The following is a 22,462-nucleotide window of genomic DNA, read 5'->3' as shown; positions in this document are numbered from 1 at the left end:
AAAAAAGTTTACACTTTGAAAAAGCCCTGGGAATTAAAAAATATACAACATGTGGGTAATTTTTTCACATATAATTATGGGTTTGGGTCTCATCTATCCAATGAAAATAAAAGTTTTGACAGAATGTTACACTTGAGTGAGCACTGTCAATTTTTGTAAAGCTCGCCGAAATCTGTTTGCGCAGAAATGCTTGTTTTCACGCTGTGTCAAGGGGAAAGGGCGAAATCAAACTTACCCTGCAAAGCATTTCTCATAAATTTCCCTAGCACTTTTAGCCAATTGAAATGAAACGGATACATTCAAGCATTTTGTAACAATTTTGCCGCCCAAATTTGAAATTTCAACACTTAGTAAGCAAAACCTTTACCCTTTTTGTGCCGGCTGGATCTGAGGACATAACTGAATCTGAGCAAAAGTTTATATCAGACATCTTCACCATTTTTCACTAAGTTTTTATCATTTAAAGTGGGTTTACATATCATTTTTCATTTAATACTTGTTTCTCCACACTTTTCCCAAGCTTGGCAATGATTAACAAAATGAAAATCAAGCCTAAGCCATTTCATGTAAATCACAGCTCAGTGTAAAGCAAATATCGTCACGATGGCCTCAGTGTGTGGGGGAGTGGGGTGGGGCGCAATGCACTCTTCGAAGTGTTTTTGGCAAGGAAAAAAGTTTAAAAAGATAAAAGATATCTTCAAATCAATTTTACTACCTACATTCCACGTGTTCTTCATGATTAAAGTCTACTTTTATTTGCATAACTATTTCAAAGTTCTGCGCAAATCAAATTTCACCAACTTTTCAAAAGTAAGTGGTGCTCACTCAAGCGGAAATATTTTTCGACAGTTATATCGTAATTTGCTTAAATGGATCTGTACCAATGCTAAAATGTGGAAAAATCGTCAGGATATTACAAATACATAATTTTACAGGATTTTTTCTAAGTGTAAACTTTTTTTTGATACGCACTGTATATGGCCTTTTGTGATTGAAGACCTTTTTTTTTTGGGGGGGGGGGCTTGTCAAATTTTTGGGCGGACGGCTTTACCCCCCCACCCCTGTGGAAAATCCTAGGTACGCCACTGCTTACAACATAAATATGGCATCAAATTATTTGGGAGAAGATAGTCCTTCCAGACATGTCATGATAATGATGCATTTATGACATATTTTTCCTTAAATTAGGGATATCTTAGATGTCAATTTCGATTTACTCACTCGGAAATGGAATTTTGAATCACGATAACGACGAAACCCCTTGACCTTATTCACACTGCCGTCAATCATTTTTAGTTTACGATATTACCGTCAATTTGAAAGTATTATTTGAAACAGTTATGTATAAAAAGTGAAAATCTTGTGAATGAATTGTAGCCTGATAAATATGTTGGAAATATCCGCGAAGTTTGGACACACCCCCATAGAGACACACCTTGAGATAAGACGCGAATATGTGCACAGTGGTACCTCAGTCATTTTTCATCTACTGCCGCCGTACAGTGAGTAGAATCAGATAAAACGGCTGTTTTCGAATCGCCGTACGGCGGCCGTAAAGGAAATGTTACTGAGGCATGAATGATACATGTATCGAGATTTCCCGGCCAAACTCGGGAGTATAACATTTATGTTAACTTTCCTTGGTTTCAAATTCGACGGATTCCGTGCTCTGGGTGATATCTCTTCTATATATTCCCTTTTCTTGCTGTCAAGGAAGAAATGTATTGAATGTAATTCCTTTGATTAGACTCATGTTCTGAGTTTATAATGATAGCTCATGTGTTTTGAATATTTAAACCTAGGTAAAAATGTACATGTGTTAGGAATATCCATCACATACCTATCAGGTGGATGACATATTTTGTACACGCGTTTTAAATAATTATATATAGTAGAGCGGATAAGCTCCAAAAATCACAACAATTGTGCAAATTTTGACTAAAGCATGAAACTTTCACAAGTATTAGAATATGCCGTAAGATTTATTCTAAAGATGGGAGTTTAATTTATAAATGCCTTTTTCGGCCGTTGCCATGGCAACGGATTAATTTCTCCAAAATAACATACTTTCCCATGTAAATGGTAAACAAACATGATATGGATGACCAAAATGATAATTTTCAGGATCCCAATTGAATACATAAGAAATTTAGAAACATTCTAGATTGTCAAGATAGTTCCATTTGGTCCGTTGCCATGGCAACGGATTGTTTTTCCCCAGAAAAATAAAAAATCTGATTAAAAAAACGTTGTAGAATATGATTTATCTTTAATCTACCCTCATTTTACAGTGCTTAACAAAGATATTTTGGTTGCTGAATGTGTAAATTATATCTCAAGCCATTGCCATGGCAACCAAATAACATCTAATTTACAAAAATAACATGGTTGTCAAGACCCCTCATTTGAACAAAAAATACAGAAAGTGTTTTGCAGGAGTTCTTCATAAAGATAAAAAATTATGTTGCCTTGGTAATGCTTGAATTAAATTATAAAAAAAAAACTTTGCAAAGGGCCCGTTGCCATGGCAACAGCTTATTTCCCTCTAGAAAGGTAAAAATATTGATAAAAATGTAGAATACATGTATGGTCATCATTCCATTTTCCCTAATTTAAAGGTACAAAATGAGATATGTTTGTGATTAAATTTATAAATATAACATCTTAAGCCATTGCCATGGCAACCAGATAACATCTAATTCAAAGAAAAAATAACATAGATGATAAGGTTATGGAAAGGTGAAAAATACAAAGAAAATTAACTTAATGTACATGCGTAAGGTTTGACCTTAATTTAGGGGAAAATAATACAGTGAGTGTTCTGCATGAACTAATAAGAATGATAAACATTGATGTTGCCTTGGTAATACTTGAATTCAACGATAAATATCAATGTTCCAAATGGGCTGTTGTCATAGCAACGGATCATTTACCGAAGAAATTACCAATTTTGATTTAAAAAAGGACTGTATAATTTGTCTTTCATTTCCCTTAATTGTAGGGTAAGAATGGATATGTTTGTTGTTATCATGCAAATAACATCTTAACCCATTGTCATGGCAACCAAATAACATCTAATTTGAAAAAAAATAACATGGTTGACATGATAATGGCAGGTGGAAAATGCAATTTATAACAATTAACTCAAGGTTTGACCCAGTCATTTAGTTTTGAACAAAGATTACAGTGTTTCGCATTAGTTCATTAGAATGATGAAATTTGAGGTTGCCTTGGTAATGCTTGAATTTAATGATGAATATTAATGTTGCATATGGGCCGTTGTCATGGCAACGACTCCTTTTTTCCCAAGAAAAGCACCAAATTTGATCGAAAAACAGTTTAGAATCTGCATTTTGTCATAAATTTCCCTAAGTTTAGAATGCAAAGCATAGATATGTTTGCTGTTGATATAAAAATAACTTAAGCCATTGCCATGACAACCAAATAACATCTAATTTCAGTGGCTCAATTTGGTTTCTATGCAATGGGTTTAAGGGTGAAGTAGTACATTGGGACTAGTTACAATGTGGTCTGATGTGTCCAAAACCCTTAGACGGCTTCCAAAATTGGAGTTTGAAATGGCTGTTGATATATAAATGGACATAGCTCATTTCATATCCGTCTGGGATATATGATTTTGGTTTCTAGACCATGGTTTCAATGGTCAAAATAATACACTATGACAAGTTGAACGGACAGTCAGTTGTCCAGTATATCAAAAAATCCAAGATGGCTTCCAAAAAAACAAACAATGAGAAAGTAATGAGCATTTGAATATTGCAATCACTAATGCTATGGAGATCCTCCCATCGGCAATGCGACATCAAGGAAGTGTGATGTGACATGTGAACAACTTTCCCTTTGATGGACTATGAAATACCCCCAAAATGTCTCTTTTTGCCTTTTCTTATGGTGATACAAACTCTTTATCCATGATGTATTCTTTAAAAATCTGTATTACATGCCCTCCTATAGAAAGAACACATGATCTACTGATAGATGTAATAAAAGAGATAATTTAAGTGAAACATATCCTAAAGTAATGGGGAGAGTTGTTCACAAGTGACATAACATATCTTTCTCGCATTGCCAATTTGAGGATCTCCATAGCATTAGTGATCGCAATATTCAAATGCTCATAACTTCCTGATAATTTGTCCGAATTTTCTCAAACTTTCGTTGATCTGTTTCTTTGATTTTTCTGTTTTCACACAAGCTATCTTGTTCCAAAGGTTTCATTTTCCTTTAATATAAGTACAGTTATCAAATAGTATGGGGTATACACTTACTTTGAAAAGGTATTGATCCCCCTTTCACTTTTAATTTACCTTCCTCGCATTACTACTTCCACCCCTCCCCGCCAGCCTAAGTATACGGGCTGGAGATGGAATCACAAATCAATTTATATTTCAATAATTGATTCCTTTATATATTTGCAACTGTACTTATTATTTCATACTTTAAATAAAATATACGGCATTTTGTATGTGTATGTAATCACACGATATTGAAAGTGAAATTCATTCTGTTTATGTGCATATGTATTTGTAATTTTGTAAACGCGATGTGAAAGGAATTTCCTACACAGGACAATAAATGCATTCAATTCAATTCACTTTAAGAACCCCTTTTTTCAATTCGGTTTATCAGATATAAAACAGAATACAATGCAGTAGTCCGGAGACTAATTCTGCAAAACTTACATTAAATATTATTTACATTTGAAGAGTGTATATACACTTAAACATTGTTCACATAAATAAATGAGAAACAGTTGGTTGATTGAGTCATGCATAAAAGTAAAAAGCATTTTCGATTTTTTTTTGACATACCTGACACCTAACTGTCCTTTAAACTTAACCCAATGTATTAATTGACCTTTTAAACTGTAGTGTAAACAGCAACATCATACCTCCAAGGTGTATTTCTAATAAGCTATGTATAATTTTAAGTAACAACAGCCAATTTACACCCCATTTTTAAAAGTCATATTGATTTTTTTTTACATAGAGACAACTGACTGGTCTTGTAACTTACCCTACTGTATTACTTGACTCTTTAAACCATGGATTGGACACCAAACTCATTTTCCCCAGACAGATATTAAACAAACTAAGTAACGTCATACATTTTTTACTCTATATTTGGAAGCCATCTTGTAACTTTGAACATACAAGACCACTGACTGTCATTGTAACTTGTCCTAATGTGTAATTTGACCTTTGAAACCACAGTTTAGACACCAAAATCACATCTCACAGGTGAATATTAAAATGAGCTATGCCCCTTTTAAGTATCAGCAGCCATTTTAGAATCAATTTTCGGAAGCCATATTGGATTTTTGGTCATACCAGACCACTGACTATTCTTTATATTTGTGGAAATGTATTATTTTGACCGTTGAAACCAGTGGTTTAGACATCAAAATCTTATCTCCCAGGCAAAAATGAAATGAGCTTTGTCCGGTTTAAGTATCAGCAGCCTATTTTTAAGAAGTTAGAACATGAGATGAACTTCCTATATCCATACATTTCATTGAAAATGATTTTATTTTTTGAAGTAATTTAGCCGCATATTAGAAGGACATTTTTTTTTTGGGGGGGGGACGCGCTGTATAGTATTAAACAATGTTAATTCCACATGTTCAGGGAGGGATCAATCATTGTTTTACTTGACAATGAGGAAGAAAATTAGAATATTTCATATTCCATATAATTAAATACAAAGAAATAGTGAGTGGAAGATATCATTAGTCTCCTCAATTGCATACCGACCAGGTTGTGCATTTAACTGTTTTATGATAGTAAGTAAAACTTCAAAATGTCATCACTTTCTTTTTTCACATCCGATTTTGATCAATTTTCAGTGCTTGTTGGATTTTCTCTTTTTATTCAAATCAACATTTTGTTGGGACGAATTACAAGATTGAATTGTAATGATATCGGAATGAAGGAACATCATCATCATTCTTACTTCGTTTTTGCAGATACTCATCATGGACTTCAAACCAGCCAAATAATTATAACGGATGGGCACACTGTGGTGAGGTTTGGGAACGAAGCAGTGGCGCCGGATGGAATGACAATCCCTGCTCCTATCGACGTGAATTTGTCTGCGAAAAGTCAGAAGGTACGCCCCGTCTTTTTATTTCATGTAGGTTTCAATTTGCTTCTGTACCCACTTCGCTCCCTCGCATTACTCTAAATTCTACACAATGGTTGAATATTTTACCCTTTCATTCACAATAGAGTGCCGAGAAGTGTGACGTCACTGACATGAAAAACGAACCGGCTGGATCTAGACAGAGTCGCAGCTGACGATCGTCTTTACACATTTGTATATGTAAAAAATACCATCATTCTCCTATGAGAACTGGTTCATTAATTTGTTTAGAATGAGGCCGCCATTACATCATGGCAACTGACGTAATCGCTTCGGTACTCTTTACGACTGAGTCTGTCCAAACACTTAAATGACCACGCCGGTTGACCCTATTTCAGGGGCCGCGGAAGCGGGGGGGGGGGGGCTTTTTTACACTTTTTTTCAAAACCGTGTACAACGTAAAAACATAAAAATGACCAGAATGATTGTGTTTTTTTGCATAGTCAGCCCCCCCCCCCCCATTTTGAAAACCGTTCCGCGGCTCCCGTATATTGGTTGTTGCAAGGCAACTGGAATTTTAAAATCTAGTTTACAATCTGCTTATAGTGTATCTATTGTGTTAGGTTCAGTTAGTTTGAATTTAAAACAATTATAGGAACTTTCTTGTTAGTGAATTGAAAGGCAATTAAATATCGATCAGTCAACCAATTTCGAACAGTGTTGAGTATGTCATTGATTATGTTGTTGTTTTTTTCAGTAAATATGATTGAATGCTGTCATAAAATAAAGGATAATTTCACCCGGATTAAGCCAAGCTCATTTTATGACCATAGAGGTGGATAAATTAAAGCATGGACCTATGAAAAGATACAAGATGGACCGCGAGTGTTTCTTTGATCCAATGATAGTCACCGTCACCTGGTTATGTGCATCTTAAAAAGAACATACATGTGTTGTGACAAAAGCAATTGCCATGTATGACTACCAAGACGTATCTGATCACTTAAAGACAGTTTCCCCGGTCTTAGTTTTTGTTGGCTGATACTCTGTTTCAGCATGTACCTTTGAGTCAACATGCTTCATACTTGGAACAGCAAACTTGAGAAGCAGACGATTTCTGTGATGTAAAATATGATATTATTCGATCCGAACACTTCCGGACGCACGTAATGACCTGAATAACATTGAAAGATAAACGATCTATACACGTTATGCGCCAAGTATATCTGGAATATTATGGAGAAATTTGGGAAAATGGAATTTTAAATTGTTGACTATCAATGGAAAATTTGCCTCTTTATTAAAATATGCACAATTTTTTCCCAAATAAAACACATGCAACTAAATTTACCCAAATTGAACCGCACATTGATTTTCCATAATTTAAGTGTATTGCTATCAACTGCGCAACCAATCTGTTAAATAGAAAGTTCCAATCACGAACTGTTTCAGACCCTTCTCGCGGTAACGATCGTATGGCCAAAGTAGACAAGTATGAATAGAAAGTTATGCAGATGACAAGAACAGTCACCTGTTAGTGAATTCGTTATCTTAGCGTCGAATGTCCATCTCTTCATAGGTCCATGATTTAAGTTAGAGTGCTGACTCAGGACAAATCGCGCGCCGACCTTCTCAAAACGCATGAAACCTGGGCATATCCTAAAAGACATGCTGTCCCATTGGAAGAAGTCACCCCCATCTCAAAGACACCTACAAAAAGTGACAAGAAGTTTGCCGGCGTAGGCACTAGCACTTGCAAAGATGTATCCTATAGTCGTCATCCGAGGAGAGTTACGATGACGAGAGTTACAATTCATGAAGTTGTCAAGACAGTGGACAATACAGGGGATTTCCAACTGGCAGACACTCTAGCCAAAATAAGGCGAGGGTAGTATCCTTTTAAGCATCTGAATATGGCTACATGTAGCTCATAGCCATATTTGGTCTCAGGTACTTGATTAATCGGACACTTCATTTTACTCGGGAACTGGGAGTTTTTCAGAAATTCAACCTCAAGTACAAAAGCGACTACATATAGAATTGTCCATTTATGACGCCTACGCTCATCTCGTCGATTGTTCGCGCGTCGTTACCATAGTAACTACTACACCCTTCGCCTCTAGAAACCATGCATCATTATCAGATACCAAACATGCCAATTGCTACTGGATGATGTTGAAACGCTCAGCGGGGACCTGTTTTTATAAAGAATTCCGATCGATCTGATCAACTGCAAATATGGAAATCCAGCACCGTCATGTATAAAAAATGCATGTTCATTCAAAATAATTTCTAGATATGTAATTTCTTTCTTAAAAACCTTGAAAATACGACATTGATGGATTTCCATACAATTGAGGTTGATCGCATCAATCGCAACTCCTTGTATGACGGGAACCAGAAATAAACTGAAATGAAATTGAACCAAATATTTACTGTCCATTTTTTTCTCATTCTTATTCTTTAAAGTCACACCTCTTCATCTACTTGCCATGACTCCATCCCCTTTCGGGAGTACCAGGACAAGTCCAAGTTTCTCTTGCATACTCTCATCTCACACTCCGCAGAGTACAATAACTTATGCAGAAAGAGCGATTAGACCAAGCCTCACTCCCGAGGGATACACACTAAACGTACCGGGCACGGACACATCTCAGACCGGTGGTTTTACACAGACCCTCCCTGATGATGCAAAATCCGTTGGCGTTTATAAGTGTTCCAGTACATCTACCATTACCGGTACTTCGACGTCTGTAGATGTAACGATTCTCTCACAAGACAGTACGTATGTATACGATTTGCATGATTACTGTTCTATGATAATAGTGTCCAAGGAGTACGAAACTTCAAGAACCCAGACCACATGGACCTTTTTTCAGTAAACTATTTGCAGACATCTGTGGCTCCTTGACATAAATTGGGCGCCAATCATGCATATCAAATTAAAGTTCGTTGTCCTCATCAATTTAATTGCTATCACATCATTATTAACCCATTCATTTCCAGGACATTTTCAACCAAGTGACGGTCGCCTCACCAAAACAGTTTATCCCGGAGATGACTTTACGCTAAGTGTGTCTACCACTGATAGGTATTCATCGGGGTCGTCGGATGAAATCCGTTGGAGCACCTTCTCAAACCTTGCTGAAGGATCTTTGTCTCCAGAGGGAGATGGAACTCTGACCTATACTATTCGTTCAGCGGCTAAAAGAAATGCAGATATCTATGGAACATTCAGAAGTAATACAGTCGATAACCGTCTTTACAGCTTGATTCGCGTCATAGTTAGTGGTAAGATCTAGCTCATGCTCTCCTTCCTCTCTTGTACTTACAAAACTTGGAGCTGTGCCGCCCGCACATATGCGTTGTTTACGCTATTGAGACCCTGTTACAGCCGTCAACCGGCAACTAAACTGAATTGGTCTATAAAGACGTTGTAAAAATGTTGGTATGTCCTAACATTATAAATGTATTTACCTTTTTATAAATGTATACAGTTCGAGTTTGTTGAATGTTACATTGACTTCATTTAAACCATTTTCTGCATTTCCTCATCAAATTTTTTAAAAGATTGTCCCCGAAGCCGATGGAACGTACCGTTGTGTGATCGTTTGTGTGATAACTGTTACAATGGAGGAATCTGTCATCCACAATCAGGAACGTGTATCTGTCCTCCAGGATTCAGCGGCAAGAATTGTCTCACCGGTGTGTATTTCTGTTCGATTTTCTTTAACCTTGACCTTAATTTCTGCATATACCATTTTGGTCGAGGAATAAATGAACTAAATTTCGTGGATAGGCTATGGCTTGATAATAATTCACTGTGTTCCTCCAACGTGTTATCTGCAGTGAATAAGATTAGATAATCCTTGTGACATATGCACAGGTCTGTACTTGTTCATTGAGTACGCAGGAGCAAGTTAAATACGAAAGGACAGCTTCTGTACATGTCCGAAACGTGCCAGGTGCGTGTGGCTACTTGTTATAAAATCAAGATGATATACGAACGGTCATCGTGTTTCCTGCACGTACATAATATGTCAAACCATCTGAGCAGCCCTCTTGGTAGCCCAGGTGGGTGTTTCATAAAACTGTTGGTAAGATGCGAATGACTTTACGCACGACTGGTGATCCTTTCTTGTGCTATATGTCATATCCTTATATAATTGATTTATGACCTAAACATACCCTAAACACGTTTGGATATTCTTGAAAAAAACTTTGGGGGGAAAACGTACCCTAAAAACGTTTGACCCCGCGATTGATCATTGACGAGTCTTTCGAAACAACCATTTTTTTTGGGGGGGATTGGTGTTGTTGATACCCTGACCGAATGCACGGGCGGTCCGCGTCCAAATCTGAAAAAACACCCCTTTAAAAGCGTTATTTTGGTCACGCATGTGTACCACAATATATTTGACTGCCCCCCCCCCCTCCGGCCGAACTGAAGACACAGTCAGGTAAAGGCTGGATGTTACCTAGTCCGGAATCCGGATGCTGGTCCTTCTATATTTTCCCCTCCACTCTCACTGCACTCCATCCACTGCACGCTTTTCCTCCGCACTGCACTTACCCACTGATCGTGGGACCCCCGGGCTTTGTGCAGTGTGGATGAAAGGGTGCACTGGATGGAGCGCAGTGAGAGTGGAGGAAACAAAAGAGCGAAAGGCCAACATCTTGACTCGATGTGACCACGAAAACATAGATGTATGAATCGCAGATATTTGTTCAGATTCGATTTCCAGCTGCAATGGAGGTTTATGCAAACGCAGGCAAGATCAGGGTCCCGTCTTACAAAGAGTTGCGATTGATCCGATCGATCGCAACTATGGAAAGCCAGCAAAGTCAACATATAAAGTGCATGTTTGCTAAGAAAAAAATGTCTAGATATGAATGTATATCCATAAGTTCATTGATTTCTTGACAATTTGATGTGTTCTCCTTTTTTACAAAGGCCATTTTGCAAATTTCCTGTAGAAAAAATTATGACACTGATGGATTTCCATAGAGTTACGATTTATTGGATCAATCGTATCTCTTTGTAAGACGGTAGCAGTATATACACATACAGAAGTAATATAGCTTGAATTATAAAGATATCCAGTGTATAGGGCATATGATTGGTTTAAATAATGCGACTTAAGAATGTAGTAACAAAGTTTGACTATTTTTTAATGAACAATTGTTATTCACTAGCATGTGGCAAACATCGTTTTGGATGGGATTGTGAACTCGAATGTGGTGCTGGCGATGTTCTGGATGCTTGCAGTGGGAGTCAAATATGTCTACCCGATCCCTATGGATGCAACTGCCTCTCTGGTTACACAGGAATATACTGCGATGAACGTATGAAAAGAAAATCAATTGATTTCCGTTAGCCTACCCATTAAAACATATTGTTCATCTAATAGCATTATCGCATGACACCTTCAAAATGTCCGGTAGAATAATTCTAATAATAACTCTTATAATGATTAAGAAAAAAATAATTAATACATATATGTGTTTGAGTGATGGTGCGCGCGCGTGTGTGTGGTTATGTGAGGATGCGCGTGTGTGTGGTAAGGAAGTACCTAACATTGCTTGGATGCTTTCAAGTTGCATACAGTGAGATATGCTGATGAAGCAGATATGTAGTATAAAACTAATCTTATTTTGTTTCATCAATTTCCCTTCATCAGAATGTACTCCAGGAAAGTTTGGTGTTGACTGCCTTCAAGATTGTCACTGTGCTGGAGGGATACCATGTGATGCATTCACTGGAGGATGTCAAGGTAGCTGTGAAGATGGTTGGTCAGGAGACGGTTGCCAAGGTATGCATAGTTCCTCTTAGCTCTACCCCCACCTTGCGCACACAAACACCCACCCCCACTCACCTCCTACACACGCACACAACCCTCACACACAGTTTGGGGTTGATTGTCTTCAATATTGTCACTGTGCTGGAGGGAAATCATGTGATGCTTTCACTGGAGGATAATAATGATAATAATAGCTGGATTTATAAAGCGCTTTTTGCCAGAAGATACAAAGCGCTGCTATTATTACCCCGGCTTTAGCTCGAACTACCATCACCGGCGCTTAGTGCATGCAAGGAATTACTCCTGCCGGGTAACCATCCACCTCACCTGGGTCGAGTGCAGCACAGTGTGGATGAATTTCTTCCTGAAGGAAAACACGCCATGGCTACGATTCGAACCCACGACCCTCTGTTTCAAAGGAGAGTCATAACCACTAGACCACGACGCACCCACATGTGATGTGGGTGTGAATTAAGCTGTGAAGATGGTTGGTCTGGAGAAGATTGACAAGGTAGTAGTAATAGTATAGTTATAATAATAAACTCCTAATTTTTTTTCTGCATCTTTCAGGGGCAATCTGTTTCTAAATCATTTTGAGTCACAATCGACATTGACATGGTAATAGCATTTAGTCGAAAATCATGAATTCCGTGTTTTTTTTTTTCAGTCCCAAGTGTCTGCCCTACTGGATATACCGGATTTAATTGCACAGAGTTCTGTACCTGCCCGGATCACTCAGAATGTGAGAAGGAGTCGGGGTTCTGTACGTCAACACAAGGACAATGTGAGATTGGATATGTTGCTCAATCTCCAGACACACCAGACCGATGTTCCACTTGTAAGACATGATCTTTCAGCTTTTTAGTCAGTGCTTATTTGCATGTGACAACGATATGACAAATTTGCGTGATGTTGAGTTTAAAATGTCATCTACAGTCTGTGTTCTTTACAACGTAAAATATATAAGCGATTCAAGAGGGCTAGCTGAGAAAATCGGTGTAAAATGTCTGCACTTGAGCAGAACGATGAACAATATAAGGTATTAAAGGCTCTTTGGTTATACATATATACCATAGATTTTCTGAGATCCTCCAGACGATGTGTGTGTTATATATGACGGAAAACTATTTCAAAATTTGTTTCAATTGAACAAATTATTCCTTGAAGCTGGGATGAATGAACGATTTAATACATTGGGGGTGTCCAACTTTTTTAAAGCAAAAAAATGAAAAAACTAGGGCGAGTCCCCCCCCCCCTTTAATTGGCGCGCCTTCCACATATGCACTCCTTAAGATTTTCTCTGCCAATTTAAAACTTTTAGTTTCTGGATGTTTTGAGTCTTGCTCGAAAACATGTCACTGTGCTGGTGGTTACACAGATTGCGACCAAGAGACCGGGATGTGCAACGTTTCATCATGCCATCCACGTTGGATTGGAGACAATTGTCAAAAAGGTTAGTATGAGAAGTATAAATCGTTCCTTGTAATGCATAAATGTATTGTGTGATAGCTATGTATGAAATTCAATCAAAATGACTGATAACGTACCTGAGCGGTTTTTATTATCATTACTATAATAGAAGGTACGAGGATTGGTGCATATGTGGGGTTTGTAAAGTTTATATAAATATCTTGGTGAAAATATTCTTTAACTTCCCTCTCACTTTTGTGAAACCCTTTGTTTGCATTTGCCCTGTCATTTTCTATTGAACATTGATGTGCAAAATGCTTAACACTTTGTCTTAGATCGTTTTACTGTCACAAGAGAAAAGACGAACCCAGGGGTCGCGATCTTTTCTTGTTCCTTTACTTCTGATTCACTGGACAGCACCCTCGTCATCTGGGCAAGTATTGGAGACATCTCAAGAAATAGTTTGGTGAACGGGCAGGAGGCTCAAACTACTGCCGACGGCGAACAGCCTTCAATACAATCAAACTTTACCTTGTTCTATGAAGGCATTGACACCCAACCCATTTATTGTTTTGTGGGGTATGCAACGAGTTACGGTGGTTTCGCTTACGCCAGAGTCTCACCGTCTGGGACATTTGGTATGTCTTTCATTGAATACTTTTTTTCACCCACACACACACACACACACACACACATATATATATATATATATATATATATATATATATATATACACTGTTGGTCATAAAGGTGGAATAAAATATTTTTGAATAAAAATCGACAGTTTTGTTGGTATTTGAAAGGCTACACGTAGACAAAATGGTAATTGAGTGATTACATAATGTTTCCCCATTACACAGGTGACATTATATCATGAGAAATTTGGATTACGTAATAAATTCTTTTGTTGTAGACTATAAAAGCCTATGCATATGATAATATGTCCCTTTCCCTGATTTAGCACTGTGTATAAGAAGGTTGCATTTTTTCGAGTTCCTTGTACCGTTTGGAATAAAAATCGGTAGAGACGTTCCCTGGACTATGCCTAGTCCAACGGCAACAGCAACACGCGAGAGAGTGGTAGCACTGCGACAGGAGGGCTACAAGCAGACTGTTATCGCAGAAGTCCTAGGGATATCACAGAGTGCAGTCTCTAAGATCCTGAAACGTCAACGTGAGGCGGGGAATGTGCGGCCACGGAAATCTCCAGGACGTCCCAGATTGACCACAAGAAGAGATGATCGCCAATTGTTGAATTTCAGCCGCAGAAACCGGAAATTGCCCAAGAGCCGTCTTCGTCGTTTGTGGAAGAGATATCATGGAATCAACGTTTCCCGGTCAACCGTTAATCGCAGATTGCTCAAACATGGTTACCGAGCACGAGGGTTGACCAAATGTCCACGCCTGTCTGTTCGCCACAGAGTAGCTCGTCTTCTTTGGGCTAGGGAGCACAGAAGGCTTCATCCAGGACATTGGCAACATGTAGTCTTCACGGACGAGAGCCAATTCATCCTTGACCGGAAGGATGGGAGACAACGTGTTCATCGATTAGCCGGGGAAAACCTCAGCGATGAATGTATCCACGAGACGACTCAAGGCGGAGGCGGCTCAGTGATGATATGGGCCGGCATCCATTATGGAGGGAAAACGCCACTGGTGGTTCCGGACGGAAACGCCAACGCCGCTGCATACAGCGAGATCTTGGAGTTCCACTGTCGTCCATATGCAAGACGAGTGTATGGGCACAATTTCCGACTGCAGGATGACAACGCTAGACCGCACAGGGCCGCTGCAGTAAGGGAATTCCTGGAGGCAGAGGGCGTCGTACAGTTGCCATGGCCAGCTTGTTCGCCGGATATGAACCCCATAGAGCATGCATGGGATGCCCTAGGCCGAGCCATCAACGACAGAGAGGTCATTCCTCAAAATCTGCAGGAGTTGGCAGATGCTCTGAGGGAAGAATGGGACGCTATGCCTGTTGACGTCATCAACAAGCTAGTGGACAGCATGCCACGACGTCTGCATGCGCTGGTTCGTGCCAGGGGTGGACATACCCGATACTAGTGACTGAGTAAGAACAATGTCTCAAGTTTGATGCAAATTTGTCCATTAAATCACAAAAAAAGAAGTCATCTGGAAAACTGAGAGAGATTAAAAATAAATACATCATGATCCTTTAATGTACTGTATATTGTCGTCATTGTTGTTTTATGCTCATGACATCCATCGCTTAGGACATAAACTTGTAAAATATCACTGTCAAACGTGTGTAAAAGGCAGAATAATAAAGTAAAGTGGTTATCATGCACCATAGATGCCATATTCAAATCATGTTGTAATAATTACGCTGTGAAAATTTGGTGAAAAAAAATATTCCACCTTTATGACCAACAGTGTATATATGTGTGTGTGTGTGTGTGTGTGTGTGTGTGTGTGTAAAGTTTTACATGTACAACAGCTTTTGGCAACTTTGGCAACGCCTACCTTTGTTCTCTTCATCCATTTCTTTACAATATATATATATATATATATATATATATATATTGTAAAGAAATGAATGAAGAGAACAAAGGTAGGCGTAGCTTAAATCAAGGTTCCCCAGAGCTATCAACCCTTTGGAAAAATTGGTGATGCCGAAAAAATGTCTCTGCCGCGAATCGAACCCGGGCTCCCAGCTTTGAACGCCGGTGCCTTAACCACTAGACCACAGAGACGGGTTAGTGGCTAGGGCGACCCCGATCCGATTGACCGTCAGATAGACAGATTTTCGACACCATACCAATTATAATTTCCGGCGTTCAAAGCTGGAAGCCCGGGTTCGATTCCCGGCAGAGACATTTTTCGGCATCACCAATTTTTCCAAAGGGTAGATAGCTCTGGGGAACCTTGATTTAAGCTACGCCTACCTTTGTTCTCTTCATCCATTTCTTTACAATATTTAAATAAAAAAGAGTTGCCAAAAGCTGTTGTACATGTATCACTTTACACATTTGTATGTCTTCTCCCATACGTGTACTGTATCGAAGCAATAGCTTTGATCCAGCTGAGGCATGGCGGCTTGTCATTGTTCAAAACCCACCTTCACCCGACAAAGGAAATTATAATTGGTATGATGTCGAAAATCTGTCTATCTGACGGTCAATCGGATCGGGGTCACCCTAGCCACTAACCCGTCTCTGTGGTCTAGTGGTTAAGGCACCGGCGTTCAAAGCTGGGAGCCCGGGTTCGATTCCCGGCAGAGACATTTTTTTCGGCATCACCAATTTTTCCAAAGGGTAGATAGCTCTGGGGAACCTTGATTTAAGCTACGCCTACCTTTGTTCTCTTCATCCATTTCTTTACAATATATATATATATATATATATATATATATATATATATATGTGTGTGTGTGTGTGTGCGTGTGTGTGTGTGTAAAAATATACAATATACATATGCATTTTTATATTTGTTTGTGCTACCTAACAGAATAAATAGAATATATGGAATGGGCAAAAACGAAGAAAATGAGATGAATAATGTTAAAAAGATATTTTCGTGTTCCCATTCCTCAATCCTTTCATGTGTAATGTGAGTGTGTTCCTGCGAGGAGGAACGTGAGAGGGTATTCGTCAGGAAGTGTGTCCGAGTGGTTGAGGGTGAGGGAGGCCTAGGAGGGTGTGTGTAAAATATGTGTTAATCCTTCCTTTCCTCACTTTATGAAATGATTTATATCAAATACAACTTACACACCTTTCCACTAGTTCTCCCAATGATCAGAAATCAGCCTCGAATAGCAGAGCTAGGTTTTAAAAATGTCGTCATTGCCTGGGATTCGTGGAACCCTGATGTTGATGTTGGTGATGGTCCTATCATCGGGTACAAGGTATACGTTGCTACCCCAGATGGCAACGAAACAAGCACCTTCTTAACAGCTTCGGGTGTTCCATCATCACCGCCAGGATCTGCGCCTTCAAGGAAAAGACGAGGGTATGGAGGATCAATGAAATCTTCCTATGAAGTGTTTACAACGGTAAAGAAAGAACGAGACGGATTGCAGATGAAACAGCTTCAGGTGAATCGCTTACCAAATGATTCTTCTAGGAAAAAGAGACAGGGAGATTTAGATATTCTGATGTACAACATCTCTGGTCTGGACGATGGTCAGTCGTATGAGATTCGGATTTCAGCAGTTCGTGAGGGACTTAACGGTGAAGGAGGAAAGGGTCCTGCTTTGAATTTTACCACTCTCGAGATAATTGAAGGTGAGTCAATGATAAAGATAATGACATTTTAGTCTTTGACGTTGTGCGAATCATACATGTACTTTAATTTACTCATGGATTGTCTGAAAGTTAAACCTCTGTGGCAATTTTGTATTGATTAGTTTTGTTCATTTGAATTAAGAACTGCGGCTTGGAGGGGTATATCCTTTGAATTAAATGGAAATTCAAATAGAAATAAATGTGTTAATTTTGTTATTTTATTAATAAAATACGTGCAATATTCAATTTCAGAGCTGAAGGCCGGGTACCTCATTTATCAAAATACAGAAATGTATTATGAAATAGCCTTAGAAACGGACATACTGAAGCTTTTCGGTATGCAGTCATCTGAGTAAAATCACATGAATGACTATAGCTTCATAGCGAAACAATATAAAATAGAACCGCAAAAAAGACAATGGACGCTAAACGGCGAGCTGTGATTGGCTGTCAAGGTAAGCAATTTAGGCTTAGTACCAGCCGTAAATTGAAGCAAGGCAACTAAAATAACGCAATACATTGCGGGTTGTATGAAACAAGGAACACAGACGCCTATCAACGAAGTCAGACAAGTTAAGTATACAGAAATGGGATGTACTGAATGTGAATAGAGATTTGAACATGAACAGGTATGCGGTGACTAGCATAGTGCGAGAGTGAATCTTGGTGTTGCAGGGTGCATTTTTGTATGAGTTCTTGTCGATTTCCCCTCCTCTTATAATAATGTAATTTTCATTTTTTCCCCTGTTCCTTATGTTGCAGGAAATAAAATGCTTAAGTCTTTGAGCACATTTGTAAATAATTATGATTGTTTATATATGTGTATGTGTGAGTGGAGGTGTATATGCTAATGTATGTTTTTTGTACGTGGGAGCTTGATGTAAAATGAAATTACGATTGCGATGATAATATTTTGACTTTTGTTTCCTGCAAATCATTCATGAATTAGGTTTACTTCGAGTGCCGGGCTCAGTTTAGTTTTCTTAGTATATATTATTTTAGGCATTTTATTCTACCTCAGATTTTGGTGAATATTGTAGACTCTTGTGAATATAAAATGGGGATTTGTAAATTTTGTTGTAATTTACCTTGAGTTTATATTAATTTTTTGAATGTAATCCTTAATTAAAAAAAACATGATGAGAAAAGTGTGCTATACAAAGTGGAGTTTTATTCCACTAACTACACGGAGATACATCACTATGACATCACCCATTGATAAAAAAAATGTTATATTGCCAGTTTTTACAACATTTAATAATATTTACTTTCTCCTTGTTTGTCAGGTTTGTTCAAATTTTGGCAGCGATAGTTTGTCTTATATTGTTTATTTTTATTATCAAAAAGTTTTCATTTATTTTTGCTTTAATAAATCACTTGTTTGAACTTTATAAATTGTCTTATTTTATTATGTAGACAAGTTCTAAGGCCAACAGTCCTATATCGGACAACGGTATTATTGTACTCCCATGGTATAATGGCATGCATTCTAGTATGTAGCAGTTAAAATACAAAGTGGCCAATCGACCACTATACACACTTGACTTAAAGGTATTGTTTAACTTTGTGAGCAGCCGATTTAAAAAATTCTTAAACCAAGATTAAACATTTGTATAAATACATGTATTAGAACTAATAAACCCTGAAAACAACCATTATTGAGAATGAAAAGCTAAATCTACAAGGCAAACCCCGATTTCGTAAATAGGCGTCTAATAGACGCCTAAATAGTACACATACATGTATGGGATGAAATTAAGGTGGTGTTTCCGGTCACTTTATATTTCAATTTTTGAAGCACTTAATAATTATCTTCGAACGTAATTTTTTCTGGGCTTCATTTTTGTAACATATCACAGACAGAGTTGACAAGTGTGACCTTCTAGCTCAGATTTTCTTAAAGTCAAATCAATGTTAAACAATCACTTTAAAGATTCGAATCTAGAGAATATTAATCGATTTCTTTATCCACTTTCACTGCAGGGTACGACTGGTCACTTTACAGGATTTGTTTTTTGTAACTCAATGGCCCGAATTCACAAAGGTGGTTTTGAAAACCCACGGTTGAGTCCATGGTTTATGCAGATTTCCTGTATAAATTGCGCTTATTTTACCGCGTATATTAAAAAATGCCCAATGCTTATGCGCGCTTTTGTGAGAGTGCGCCAAATTGACGCCTGTTGCCGTGGTGATCCACGCTATATTATTCATGAGTCTACTGTTTTGAAAAAAAGAGCTCACTCTTCAAACGTGGACTCATGAATAAAATAGCGTATTTAACCAGGGTAACAGGCGTCAATTTGGCGCACTGTGACGAAAACGCGCATCGGCATTGGACATTTTTTTATACAAGCGCCCGATACGCACTAAATTAAGCGTAATTTATACAGGAAATCTGCATAATCTATGGACTCAACCGTGGGTTTTCAAAACCACCTTTGTGAATTCGGGCCATGCATGGTTTTTGCTAGCGGGAATGAAAATCTTAAAGTTCGAGGGGAAATGGAGCCACGGCGCATCCATAACAAGATCAAACACAAACAATCGAGCATTGAAACGATGTATATCTTTTAATTTTTACACCCTTATCTTCAATAGAACCGCCTTCTGGCTCTTCTACTGGTCCAGCCGTTGGTGGCTCTATAGGTGGAATAATCATCCTTCTGTTGATTGCTGGCCTGGTGATCATAATAACCAAAAGAAGAAGGTAACTGGATATGTCTCGACGGTTTCTCTTCCTCATCACACACCTATCATCATCATGGTTCTTGAAAAGAAGATATCCAGTGCCCCCCCCCCCCCTTCTCGAAATAAGATGGAGTTCTTGTGTACAGAATATTGGGCTCATCTTTAGATGATTATGATGACCTATTCAGACCTTAAACAGTGTGGTAGATAATAGTGTCAGTGATAGTATAAGTAGTGGCGTGAGAAGTAGAGGGAATTGTTGTTCGGCAGATTACGTTTTTGAAGAGGGAAATCCACTCCGACAAGAGTTGGTTTGAATAAAACTGGATAGCTAAAGAAACATAACATTTGGAATTTCATCAAAACCGTATTTTACAGTAAGGTAATTTTTCTTAGGTTAAACCATACTTTTTCAAATTTCTAATGAGGAAATAGTTGGAATATCTTTTATTTGCATGTAGCCAGGATGTTCGTCTTGTGAAATTTGCACTACATGTATAATATTTTTTTTCCTGGAAACGTGTGCCCGTATTAACGGTCTCCTTTTATTCACATCGGCTTAGGGTTGAGTTGCACTTCATCATCATCATCATCATCTTTGTTTACCGTGACTGCTTGTAATACATTTATTATTTTTTGTCATTTTTCGTAGTCTACGTGTAACATTTTTAACTTTGATTTAGAAATCGACCTGAAGAAGTTTCCAAACCTGTGACTTACAAAAACGAAGGATTCATCGAAGGCATTTCCACTGGTATGTTAAACGCCAGAGTGGGTTATTTTGTTTAGCAAAATTTGTGGAAAGTTATTTTGAAAATCGATATATCGAGACATAGATTCTTTTGCCGTTTTAACGGTGTATCTATCGGTCCTCGGCTCAATAATGCAAAGACAATTGAGACAGACCTATATTCCCTGTAGTTACACATTTAACATGATGTTGAAATGAAATATCCTGACCAGAAGTTATACATTTGTATTTTTTCACCTAAAGCTTTTTAATACGGTTTTCATGTCCTCTGTACATTCTTGCGACAAAGGAGTTAAACACGATCACATATTGCCCGTTTAGACGGCGGTTTGGTCCCCGAGGTTGGGATGCAATCAGAGGATGTAATTATTAGGAATTATGCTTGCCTCACGTAGCAGTAAACACCATAATTAATTTACCAGGCTCTGGAATAAAGTACTCTGAATGCATTAAGCTTCAGGAGAATACCACCGTAAACCAACATATAATATGTAGTGTGTGTGAACGCCCATTTTAAGCAATTCATTTCAATGCGGTAGTTACTGCCGACTTCGTAATAACGCGTTTGGGTCGATCTTCAACACGTTGTCTTTTCCATTCCAACCCCTTCCACCAGACCTACCAACTACTCGTTTGGATGAGGGTCACAAACCTACACGAATTGCAGAAGAGGAATCATTAAAGGATCGTCGCGTCATACCTGTCTCAAAGTTCGCCACCTTTGTTGACAGCAATAAGGGAGCTTGTCAAAAGTCCATGCACCGTTCTATACCGTCTTTACTGCATCCGGGTTTTCGCTTCGGCTTTCCTGCCCAACGTTCCCTTCTCTTCAAAGGAACGGCCGCCATCAAAGGCCCATTGATGCCACCGTTCTTTTGTTCGTCTTTCCTGCAAGTCTTAATTTCTGTCGAAAAACCGGAGAATCTATTCTAAATAGCTCCCTCTACGACCAAAACAAAGGCGTGCCTTCATATTTATTGTCGGATCGGAGAGTTCGGGTCACTGTTCTGAACTATGGTTGGCATCTATAATGGAAGTTCGGGTGCATTCATAAAGCCACAGTAGCTTAATCAAAAATCACGCACGTGTCATAAATCGTTACTGATCTTTCGAATTTGCTGCAATAACCATGAAAACCTCCTTTTTCGCATTGGAAGAGGGTCAATTTATGATGTTTTAGGTGGGAAAATAAGATTCCCAAGCCATTCGTACAATTCACGTCAACTTGGAATATTTATTATTACTCGCATCTGAAATAAGTGTCGGGAGTCCCCCCCCCCCCCCAAAAAAAAAGTAATAATAAAATAAAGAGAAGGAAATGGCAAGATGAAATGAATATGACCGGAACAGCTTGGCACTATAAGGCATAGATAGATCAAAGATTTATTAGAAACTGTTAAAAATAGTTTGTTCAATTTTTGGACGGGCAACCATTTCCCCAGGATAACATAATTATAGTCTCTTAA

At 38.4% G+C, this 22,462-nt stretch overlaps 1 protein-coding gene across 1 annotated transcript in view; it reads left to right on the top strand.

Annotated features, from left to right (window-relative positions):
* The window catches only part of LOC129272155 (uncharacterized), a 34,549-nt gene extending 12,549 nt beyond the window's left edge, over positions 1-22,000 (top strand). The window contains exons 10-22 of the mRNA XM_064101103.1: positions 5,987-6,129; positions 8,572-8,883; positions 9,109-9,393; positions 9,673-9,807; positions 11,299-11,448; positions 11,784-11,915; positions 12,571-12,741; positions 13,225-13,356; positions 13,649-13,951; positions 17,057-17,557; positions 20,156-20,264; positions 20,929-20,999; positions 21,613-22,000. Of these exons, the coding sequence (XP_063957173.1) occupies positions 5,987-6,129; positions 8,572-8,883; positions 9,109-9,393; positions 9,673-9,807; positions 11,299-11,448; positions 11,784-11,915; positions 12,571-12,741; positions 13,225-13,356; positions 13,649-13,951; positions 17,057-17,557; positions 20,156-20,264; positions 20,929-20,999; positions 21,613-21,929 (2,761 nt within the window). The 3' untranslated portion in view covers positions 21,930-22,000. The remainder of the gene's footprint in view (positions 1-5,986; positions 6,130-8,571; positions 8,884-9,108; positions 9,394-9,672; positions 9,808-11,298; positions 11,449-11,783; positions 11,916-12,570; positions 12,742-13,224; positions 13,357-13,648; positions 13,952-17,056; positions 17,558-20,155; positions 20,265-20,928; positions 21,000-21,612) is intronic.
* The last annotated feature ends 462 nt before the right edge of the window (positions 22,001-22,462 follow it).

Source organism: Lytechinus pictus, chromosome 6 (genome assembly GCF_037042905.1).
Source record: "Lytechinus pictus isolate F3 Inbred chromosome 6, Lp3.0, whole genome shotgun sequence".
NCBI classification, from domain to species: Eukaryota; Metazoa; Echinodermata; class Echinoidea; order Temnopleuroida; family Toxopneustidae; genus Lytechinus; species Lytechinus pictus.
Note: the sequence above shows the minus strand (reverse complement) of the source record. Positions and strands in the feature narration are given on the sequence as shown.